This window comes from Balaenoptera acutorostrata, chromosome 14 (genome assembly GCF_949987535.1).
Source record: "Balaenoptera acutorostrata chromosome 14, mBalAcu1.1, whole genome shotgun sequence".
Classification (NCBI taxonomy): domain Eukaryota; kingdom Metazoa; phylum Chordata; class Mammalia; order Artiodactyla; family Balaenopteridae; genus Balaenoptera; species Balaenoptera acutorostrata.
In genome coordinates this window covers 59,689,523-59,701,390 of record NC_080077.1, presented here as the reverse complement: position 1 = coordinate 59,701,390, position 11,868 = coordinate 59,689,523, and the positions used below count along the sequence as shown (strand labels likewise).

Below are 11,868 nucleotides of genomic sequence, written 5' to 3'. Positions count from 1 at the left end.
CTCAGGAATTTACATTTCCCTCAGCCTCAATAAGATACAAAGGGCCTTTTTAAGTACATGAACAGCATAAATTCTGGAAGAAGACCCTGTCAAGAGCGGGGGAGATGTATAGAATGACGGAGGAAAGTTTGAGGGGAAAGAGGGGGATTTGGGGAAGAAAAGACGAAAGTTGAATTTGTGGTAGTATCTCACACAATGACAGGGTAAGATTTGGGAAAAGTATTCTTAAAATGGATCTAAGTCATGTAATATAACTTAGAAATATGGAATATACATCAGAAGTGCAGAAAGAGGCCCTGGGCAAATTAGGAGGCAAGGTGGATTTGAGAGGGGAGCAGAGGTGGGAGGCACGGTGCTCATACCCACAGAAGCCAGAAACTGCCCCCAGAGTGTCACATACACATCATCTCCTTCAGTATTCAAGCAACAGGGGAACATCATTTACACGGATGAGACTTCAGGTCTCAAAATCAGAAGATTGACAGCAAGGTGCAACCCTTCCCCCATAAAGAAAACATGAAGCGGGACTTCCCTGGTGGTCCAGTGGGTTAGACTCGAGGCTCCCAATGCAGGGGCCTGGGTTCGATCCCTGGTTGGGGAAACTAGATCCTGCATGCCACAACTAATAAGCCTGCATGCTGCAAGGAAGATCCCACCTGCCGCAACTAAGACCCGGCACAGCCAAAATGATAAATATAGATAGATAGATAGATAAATAAATAAATAAAATATTAAAAAAATAATAAATCATGAAGCAACTATAATGTTTATAGAATCCAGAATGTTATTATGGGTAGCACAAGCCACAGGAAGTTTTATAATATTGACTGTAGAACAAGATGAAATAACCTGAAATACATCACCATCATTGGTGAGGGAGCGTGTAGTCACTCATCCAACAGAAACTCATCTTGTTTCTATCATGTGCAGGTACTGTGCTGGGGGCGGGGCTGCAGGGCACAGAAGGATTGGGAACGGTCCCTGCAATGAGGGTCTTTGCTGCTAAGGAAAGAGCCCAGATAAACACACTAGAGAACGTGAGGGAGCAGCTGCCAAGCTGGCTGAGCACATCAACACGGGGAGTTCAGGAGAAAAGCGAGTCCCGATCCATCGGGGGATGGGTCAGTCAAGGGGAGGCCACGAGAGGTGGGCATCCGAGGAGGGGCAGCACAGGGGGAAGTGGAGGAGGAGTAGAAGGGCATCTGGGTTGTCCCTCACCTCTTCCCCTGACTGCGGACCTCTTGACTCTGCGGCCACACGTGTTTTGTCTGTATTGCCGGTAGCGCGTTAATATCATCCGGGGAGGCACTGGGCGCATGTTAGTTGGAAGCTGACTGGATGACAAATGAAGGAGATGTGGAAAACTGCATGATCGTATTCCCAGAGGCCCATAACAGTATACGCCGACTTCTATCGTGCACTTGCTGTCCATGGAGGGCTCCACGGTCATTGCTTCATTGAATGTCCACCACAGCTTTTTGAGATACAGAGCCCCAGCATTCTCATTTGACACAGGAAAGTCACCTGGTTCATGAGATAAGCAGGCAAAGACACAGATCTATTTTGAGATACTGGGAAGAGATACTGAGATGTTTCAGGAAAGCAAGGACTACAGAGCACCTAGTCTTCAACTCAGAGTGGGATTTAAGCCACTCTCAGGATTTAAAGCAGCAACTGTGAGGGTTAAGAGTAGCTGAGCAGTAAAGAGGCCTGATGAACTGAAGGCTGGCCTCATCTGGGAGACCGTGTGTGCATGTGTGTGTAGATATGTACCTAAGTATGTGTCAGATGAACACTAGCACACTTAAACATCCCCAGGAGGTGCTGAGAGGAGTCAAAAGAGAGAGGAAAAAGATGAGGGCAAGGTGATGAAGAGAGCTATGGAAGGGCTGAAGGCTGGGAGTGTCCAAAGAGAGGCCTCAGGACTTTGAGACACAAGGACAAATTTTCATGCCCGATCTCAATCTCTTCCTTTTACAAAATGCCACATACTGAGTGGCAAGAAGTTACTGTTAATTGTTGTAGGTGCGAGAGTTATATATACATATTTTTTAAGTCCTCATTTAGTCATGGTCACTGAAGTAAAATGACATGACGTCTGCAGGATGAGGGGAACTTGAGAAAAGAATAAAAATTTGGAGCAATACAGTATGACATACAGTCTCTAAAAAAGGAGACCTGGCCGTAAACCAACCAAAGGGGATACAAAAAAGGGATAGAATTCTCTGTCTTATTTCCTTTTGGGGACTTTAAATGGAGTAACAGCAGTGTCCATGAAAGAAAAATGAATTTCAAAAATAAAACATTCTATCTCTTACATTAAAAGACACTTTCTACATATTTTACCTTTATGCAGAGAAAACCTCAGGAGTAATTACATAGCAGATGTGGGTATTAACAAGGTTCACAGGTAACTGAAAGACATATTTAAGTAGTATGAAGACTTGCTAACCTTCCCACCACATCTCCTCTCCACCCTGCGGAAAAAAAAAATTTCTTAGCTATTGATAACCTTTAATTTTGTAACAGAATTGTAAATGTTTATTAAAAAGGTGTCTCTGAACTTTTAAATTTAAAAATAGGTTTAGCATGGCATCATGGACAAACCCCATCTTGCCAAATTAACAGGGCATGTGACTAACACAAGGGCTGAAATTTGAAATTAGAAATGTAGAAATTCACTGAATAATGAACCTCAGTTATTTTCTGGATGATTCTTCTCACATTAGATCTCAATTCCCCATTCCTAAGTGAACTCTGGAGATCTTAACCATAGAAAGAGTCTTCAGGTTCAATTGTTTAAAAAATACATATATATATATATATGGAATACAAAGCTATCAGAAAATCCTCACCAGTTACTGAGAATGATTTCCTTATGGCTTGGGAGATGCTGCCAAGATTCCCTTTAAGCTTTACTTAGATGGCACTCAAGTCAGATTCCCATATGGAATTACTCCCCACACAGGAGCCTGACCTGGGGGAAGCTGAACAAAGAGGAGATTATTTACAAACCCCCAAAGCAGGGGCTGTTTTACATTTCTCCCACCCTGGATCTAATTCCATTGGTAAATACAGCACATATTAAGTTATAAAGCGTAATTATGAAAAGGCCAAAAAGTGCTACAGAGGACCAACCCTCCTGATACTGTGAGGCGGAGACCAGGGACCAGGGATGGCTGGACAGGCTCTGCCTGGGTTGCTGGCACCCAGGAGTTACAACCATCACAGAGGGAGCCAGAGACAGACCGATGCCTGCAAGCTCATACCATTGCTTAAGGACACCTTATAGGAATCGTCTGTGTTCTGAGGGGCAGTCTTTCTGTCAGATAACTTTTGGGCAGTTCCCCTTCATGTGAAGAAAATATATAAGGTGGTAGTTGTAACAGCCCTCTAAAGCTCTCCCTGCAGAGTACCCTTGAAACCAGGCCCTGAAATACTACAGGTAATACTGACACACATTGGTTCTTGGTAGAGTGGGCTTTGGTTGGTCTTTATCCAAAGAGGAAGGAAAATTTTCCGTGAAACAAAACAGTATTTAATGAAAATCATGAAAAAGTACTACTTTTTTTTTGGCTCACATCCTGAAAATATTGGATGAAAAAAATGTATAGTTTTTACTTACTATTTAACCCACTTGTATTTTGTTAATTGAGAAAGACTCAAAATTTTGTTTTTCAAATATCACGGGGCTCCTGTGAGGATAATTTGCCTGTAGCTTATTTAAGCCCTAGACTTTTCTTGGGATCACATTTAAGAGAAACATCAGAACACTCATTCAGCAGGAAGGCAAGCTATCGTGCAAGGAAGCGGCAGTCTCGGCCTCTGTCTTCTTTGGACCGGTCATCATGTGTCAGTGTGATAATGGAGAATGAGCTAGCCCAGCCCAAAGTCCACGCATCGGGCTACTGGAACCACCACTGACTGGATTGAGGGATTTGTTTTCTGCAACCATTTAGACAATATTTTCTTTCACTTCCTTGATTTATTTGTTTGTTTGTTTATTTATTTATATAAAGAAAGCAGAATCAGGTAAGGTAGTGTTTTGGAGTAAACCTGCCTGGGTTCATCTTTCATCTCCACCACTTAGCTGTGTCGCTAAGTTACTTAATCACTCCATCTCCCTTTCCTCATCAATGAAATAGAGCATATTGGTATTTCCCTCTGTGATGGTCTCTATCCAGATTTCAATGATAATCTGAGCTTGGTTCAATGCCTGGCACATGATGATTCAATAAATGCTTGTCATTTTTATGATTATCTAAAGAATTTGCACTTTCAAAGCACATCAGGAAAATCAAAGACCCTCTGTATGTGCTTTCCTATAATGTCCTACAATGAGAAAGATTCTGGTGTCTATCCCATGTGGGGCATATAATATGAATTCCATAAATGTTGTGAATTAATTTGGAAGTGCAGTTATTTTGAAGTGTAAAGTAGGTGAAAACAATTTTATTTTCAGAAATGAAAGCACTAAAACAAGTATTTAAAGAATCATGTAGGAAAATATCTGATAAATGCTGTAATATTAATGACAATATTTTGTGCAGCTTTGTCAAAAAGCTTAATGAAATACAAATAACATTTCCAATGAATTAAAACTATATTGTGTAGGCTTGTTGAATTGGCTAATCGTTGACAATTTCTGGAATACATCGAGGTAAATCAGAAATCCCTGGAGGCAGAAAAAAACCATGTTGGGGGCTATGAAAATGAAAAAAGAGAGAACCACCTGGCAATCTATTTTTTGTTTGACCTTAATTCCTAATTTCTAAATTTTAAAAATACCTTGGATTCCAAAATAAAAATTATTCAAGCTATGTTTTTAATATGTTTTTAGATATTCAAAACTAGATAATCAATAGACTATCTAATTTAGATAGTCTAAATTAGACAATTTATATGGATTTGGCCCTATCCATATAAATGAGACAATTTAGACTATCTAAAACTAGTTTTAGATATTCAAATTAGGTAATCTCAATATTATAGGTTTTATTTTCCCCCCTTGGACATTAAACATGTAATCTATACTTTCAAATTTCTCACTTTATTTTAGCAAAGTGCAGACCAAAGAAGTTCTGCTTAAGATGTTCTAATAAAAAAAGTGAGAAACCATTCTCCAGTGTCTAATGAAAATCAGATCCGTTACCTAATACTTACTGTGCATATGTGTAAGCTTCTATTACTAGGTCTCTTAAAATGTGTGTGTGTGTGTGTGTGTGTGTGTGTGTGCGTTACCCATTTCAAGAGAATCTAGAGCTAAAACAACCCTTATTTCTTTACATTGCTAGTCTTCTAGTTGACAGTCTTTGTCATGTAGAAGTTTTCCTTTCAATGAATAATTCAGACTCAAACTGCATATTGGTAACTATATTTTAAACCAAAAAATTCCTCACATAATAAATACATTTTATGCACATTAACTTCGAATTTACTTCAGAAAGCTATTTACAATATAAATAATTATAAATGGGAACACTTTGCAAGATATCATTGACATAGCTAATATTTTCTACTTTACATTCCAAAGTAAAAGTTCAAATTACAGATTTATACTATGATATCACTAAAAACTATATATTGCAAGATGGTATTTGAAATATTGGCAATCAGTATCTTCTTTCACAAATATAATCCTTTTATAGCATGTCAGTCAAAAAACAAACATAAAATATTTTATCTTTTTTTGAAGTGCCTACTCGTATGTTTCGTTTTTTGAAATATTTCCCTTTGGGGAAAAATATTGGAGAAAAGTTACAGTACTTCTAAAATTTTTTCCATGCCAATTTCATTTCTTTTGAAATGTAAACACACCAGGGTTGTTGGGTGCAAATGCAACTGTGATTAAATGTGCTCCTGATCAGCAAATTAGGACAAACTATACAGGCTTATGAAAGCAAATTCCCATGCAGCAAAACTGTAATAAATAAAATGATAAATGTTTGGTTTAAATTATCAATTAGGATTTCTTATGTGAACCATCAGTTTTTAAGGAGCACAGCAGAATAGAACTTTGTTACTTGTTTTACAATTGCTTGTGTGTGTGTGCATGTGTGTGTGTGTGTGTGTGTGTGTACTAGACATACACACAGCCTTTCTGCATACCGTCCTAGAAAAGGAACTCTGAGCAAACCCTATTTGGATATGAGCACAATCTCACTTTTTGAGTTCAGCATTACCCGTACAACTCTTGTGCACAAGAAATGAGCCCCACACAGAAATTTCTCCCAAGAATATTTTCTAGGCATGTGTCCATAGCTGTCCTGTCATTCATCTGAGGTTTAGAATGAAAATGAATGTTTTATCCGCAATGCATTTCCCAGGAAGGACTAACCAATTGATTTTGCTGTCTTATAGTCAAATTCCTATTCACAAAAGCTGACACTGACATGAAAGTTGAATCACTTATTTGGAGAACCAGAGGATTCACATTCATTATTAAGTCATTCAGAAAACAAGATGTGTCCTTCTGTCCTGTAATTTGAGTGAATGAAGGAACCAAATCTGGGCACTCAAACTTTTTAAATCAGAGTACATTGAAGCTTAAGCTATTCTGCTGGGCAAGGTAAGTGACCCCAAAATGGCCAAATCCTCAGTTTTCCAATCAGCATTGACTCTGTCATTTCCAAATACTACTAGTACTAATTAGAATTGCACTGAATAGTTTAGTAACAACCAGCTCTTAAAAGAAAGCAAGAGAGCTATAAAATATATCTGTATTCAGAAGGTCTCTTTAGCTGTAGTGTCTTCTATCAAACTTATTTGGTCTAGGTCTTGGGGAAAAAATCTTTTTGTTTCATTTTAAAATGTCTATGCATATTTTCCAAATGATCTTTTATTGAATTGATCCTCATCCCCCATTCAAAAGACAAGAAAATGAAGCATGTTATCCTTTTTTTATAGAAGAGCCCATTAAAGCCTAGTTTAAGTGGGGTCCTCTGCCCAGAAGCAGCATGTGGCAGCAGGGTGTAGAGAGAATTAAGAATAGCACCCCATGGAAATATTCTAGTCCTATAAAATATAATCAAAAAAGAATAAATGAGTTTTCTGTATAATACTGAAGGCAAATCATTTATTGCATCCTGTCTCATACTGAATGTCACACCAGCCCTGCGTTGTATTATCCTAAATCAGGCAATTACAGTTTAGAAAAAGCTAGCCCATTATATTCAGCACAGTATGTCAAAAAACCTGTGTGACACACCTAAATGTCCGACCTGTAGTGATTGTGACATTAATATTATGCATCCAAAAATAATACATCAAATCTGTATATTCTCAATAATAGTTTTAACTAAATTTTCCCAAGGAATATGGGGAAATATTCATTTATTTCTTTGGTCATCCAAATTTTTAAATTAGGTAGGGCAGACAGGTAAAATGGGAAACAAAGATACTCCTACTATTACTAGAAAGCATGAGGTTTGCATCATCTAATGAATGCTTACACATTGTTCTAATAATTGGATATAACACATTTTTATGAATCCCCAAAGTGATATAAAAATCATACTTCTCTATTTCAGTCAATTCTCAGCATTTAGCAAAGTTATGGAAATCAAGTATTAAAACTAAAGCCAATTGAAGTTTAATTTTAAATGGGAACATACATATACATATATAGGCATTATATGTAATGTAATAAAGCTGCTACCATAAAATTATTGACACATAAATTAAATAGGTTGTGTTTGAAACTGGATCAATCTACCAAAAATTTAATCAAGATGAATCAATTAATTCAGTTAATTCTGTCTTCACTTAAAAATAGTGGTCATACCATTTTAAAGAGCATTATTCCTTCTGACTACTCCCTAATTGTAGAGTTCATAATTTATTTCTTTCATCAGTTAACTATCTTCCATAGAAAAATCCCACTGAAATTACTTTGACAGTGTTTTCTTTCATATCAATTCATTTTCTTGATTCTTAAGATTCCATTTCTTTTGTACCATCTGTCCTTGACATTTTTGGTAGAATGTGTATCCATTAGTAAAACCCATCTGTGTAGATTTCCTTTCCAAAATGCACCATATTCTTGAGATATCTGTGCCTTTGAACCATTTGTCCATCTACAGAATTCCGCAAAAACTTTAGCATTCCTAAAACCTTACTTCATGTTGCAAATTGATCAAAAATCCATTTTAAGTGTTCCAGGGTTTTCCATAAATACTTGTGCTTGTATAGTTCAAATTTTAGTTTTTATTGTTCTTTTAACATTTTTGAAAGTATATATGATAACCACTAACTTTCTCACTCACGTGCACCTTTTTCATTGACAGCACAAATGCTGCTGTCATACCCAAGAGCTATTTACTTAATTTTATGTAGCCTCCTTTCTCACATACAAACAACCCAGTATTCATCTCTCAGATTACCATCATTCAGATTGTCACCTGCCTCTGGACTGCCAAATAACTGTGTTAAATGATGAAAATATAGAACCAATCCCTGAGTGTTCAATGTCATGTTCTGTCTTCAAAATGTAAGTTCTAATACCTCCCTCCCCCCTTCCATATGGCAAGAGTTTCAGGCATGGGACTCCTAGGAAATATTTTCTATAAAATTTCTTTAATCACTTATGTCACTTTGCTTTGATTACTGGAGAATGATGCATTAAATAAATATTACATATTTTTCTTCTCCCTCATCAGTTTCTACCATCTATATCTCGGCTGAACTAGAAAGTTGATTGTAACTATAATATGCCTAAAAGAGCCCATGCACCTGCTTAAGTTTCAAAGCATCTAGACCTCTGTATGAGTGCAGGTAAGCCAGAATGATGAGCCTTGACAACTCACAGCAGAGAGATAACTGGTTAACAAGTTCAGTACTGCTGCATGAACGAACCACAGAACCTTGGAACTTTAGAGCTGCCATACGGATAAAGAAATTGGGGCCCAGGTGTGGTCAGTGATACATCTGTGCTCCCAAAATAAGTTACAGGCAGGGTCAGACTGGAACTCAGAGATCTCGGCATCTAGTCTGCTGGTCTTTCTACTGTATCACATGAACTTAAGACCAAATTTGTTTTTGCTGTTTACAAACGATATGGAAAAATGAATGCTTTGCCTATTCCTCAGTCAGAGTACTACTTGTACCCTTCTAACCACTTGTCTGTCAGCCTAGGCTTTTATCTTAGACTCTCTCCTGAGGCTTTCCACATGTCACATTTGCACATCTGTGCTTTGAAATGTGTTCAAGCACTTACACTGCTGTCATGTAGCACTTCACTGGTTTCCCTTAGTTTTTTTTTTTGTGGTTGTTTTTTTTGCACTTATCAGCCTTTTTTTCCTGGTGAATTAGTTTGAATTTTTATTTGATTAGTTTTACAAGCCCCAAGTATGTTGATTACATATGCTGACCCTGAAATTATTTGTTTTGAGATATCATTTCATTTTTCTCTGCCTCTGGCCTTTCCATCTCTACTAATCTATTTCCAGTTGGGCACACCAGGCTTTTGATGTGTGTCCCAATATCCCAGTGTTTTTACTTAGAAAAACCCTTATTGCTATGTCAGTGTGATCCTGTTCTTTGTCTAACTCAAAAGTAAGGTGAAAAATCACCACTTCCTGATTGCTTATAATGGATGCCAGGTGAAAACTCATTCTTGTATCATATCCAGAACCATTTCCCTAATTTATGCCTGAACCAAATGAGCTGGATGGTTGAAACCACAAAGAAGAAACCAGTTTACAAGATATATCTCTTTCTTAGTTATTTTGGGAATGGAAATTTCTTTAAGATGCTTAATGTGCTAGGGTTAAGGAAACTTACCCATTTGGGGTATATTTATGGTGTATAGTCTATATTTCCATATGTAAAGTATATATAGCAGTTTGTGGATAGTGGTCTGTATGAAGTTCACTGTATCATCATAATGATTGTTGTCATCCATCGGTCCTTTCATGTGATATATATGCTCACGTAATCTACACAAGTAGTTTTCAATTCAAAAATTATCTATTCTGGTTCCCATATAAATAGAGGGGCAATTTGTGTATTCACCTTAGCTCCATTATCTGTGTATAACCCTGAATGCCAGTGCTGTTATCTTTGATTTCACAAGAACACATGTCAAATACCCAGTAACTTAAATTATCCACTCTAACAATCTGTGGCATTGTAAATGTTGGTAATGGGGCATTAAATGATAAATATGTTTCAGAGATCCTTAAAGAACAAAATATTTTAGAAAAAACATCAGCTTCCATTGGTTATTATAACAGATGTTCCCTTGTGTCCTTGTGCTGGATCCGGCTGCATCCTTAGATGGGAAGTTACATCAAAGTGTGAGCCATTACAGCCCAAGGAATAGTTTCTAATGGTTTCGCTATCATATAAGTGCTCCAGGGCGTATCCAGTTAATGTGTAAGCATGCTTATCAAAATACTGCCGGTGAGAGCCAAAGCAGTTTGGAGAGATGGCAGGATGGTCGCCTACCGTCTGATGAGGAGACATATCCGAATGTAGGTAGTCTTTAGCTAGGATCAAACTGGATTTGGAAATGCGATCCGAATTAGGACTACTTATCCGCGACAGTGCTGTGGGACTGTTGTCGTAGTCATTTTCGCGGGGGCTCAGCATCTTTCCCTCTCTCTGCTGGATGTGGTCACATGGTGAAGTGTTGGCAAGAGCAGAGCTGTGGCAGACTTCGCCTGTCGTTGGGGGCTGCTGGTAGTTTGCAAAACAGAGGGAGTGTTTTTTCCCAGCTCCATTAATGGAAGCCAGTTGGTCTGGGGGGGCTTTCCTCAGCTGCAACCTGTTCTCTTCTTCTTTAATCATTTGCTGGGTGGCTCTGATCAGAGTTTCGATTTTGCTGGGTTCATGTGGGCTACTTTGATACTGCTCAGTGCGATATCGGTCACCTGATTCGCTGGCAGACCCAGGGTCTGGAGAACTGACCACACTATCTTCATCCCAATGACCTCGCCCTAGAAATTAGAAAAAGTAAAAAGTAAGTGGTCTCAAAAATCACCCCCAGTATTGTAAGTGTATTTCTTTTTCCTATTAAAAGAACCTTATATTTTTCAATTTTAATATATGCACCGATATTTGAAACAGACACAGGCTCACATGACAGAGTGTCAACATATTGTCCTGGAATTCATAGTTCTCAGTGGCTTTTAAGTGCAGATGAAGTTTATAACAAGTTTTCTAGAAGGTAAACCTTGTTCGTGGGTCGTGAATGCCAATTAGCAAGACAGTAAAGTATGTTTATACTTGTCCACGGATGCACATCCCTGGACGTGTCTGACTGTAAATAATAAAAGAAAAATACATAGGATTTGGTTTATGTTATTGTCTAGAGAAGTGTTATGTTGAAGTGATGCTTAGATAATGCTTTCCATTGGGTTTGAGGAAGATGATGATATAGGCTGGACTAGTTTCTCAATTCCAACTAAATCACCTAAAATGTTAAAATTGCTACATGTTTCTTAAGTAGAGTTACAATAAAGCTCTAACATTAGTTATTAAACTATTTGAAGTTATTAAACTATTTGAAGGTTTAAAATATGTATACATGTTCATATATATATGTGTGTGTGTATATGTGTGCATGGAGATATATATATATATTTATATATAGTTCCAATTAAAAATATAAATATTGCCTTCTCAAATCCAGTGGTTAAAAAAATCTGTTTCACACATAATCGTACAGTAACCCTGATATTGCTTCTGAAATAAGAATAAATATTTTAAATGTTAATAACAACTTGTTCTGAACCAAGGAGAGAGATCTAATATGGAGGCAAAGTGCATCTAAAATATTATTCCATAAATTACGTTATTCTCAAAACAGTCTGAAGTCAATATAAAAAGAGAGAAGAGAAACAGAAAGGGACATATGAAAGCTGTAAA

At 37.5% G+C, this 11,868-nt stretch overlaps 1 protein-coding gene across 3 annotated transcripts in view; it reads right to left on the bottom strand.

Annotated features, from left to right (window-relative positions):
• Nucleotides 1–6,047: 6,047 nt before the first annotated feature.
• The window catches only part of SIM1 (SIM bHLH transcription factor 1), a 70,195-nt gene continuing 64,374 nt past the window's right edge, over nt 6,048–11,868 (bottom strand). For all 3 annotated transcript variants that reach the window (XM_007169644.3, XM_057528282.1, XM_057528283.1), the window contains one exon: nt 6,048–10,937. In XM_007169644.3, coding sequence (XP_007169706.1) covers nt 10,207–10,937 — 731 coding nt within the window. In that variant the 3' untranslated portion in view covers nt 6,048–10,206. The remainder of the gene's footprint in view (nt 10,938–11,868) is intronic.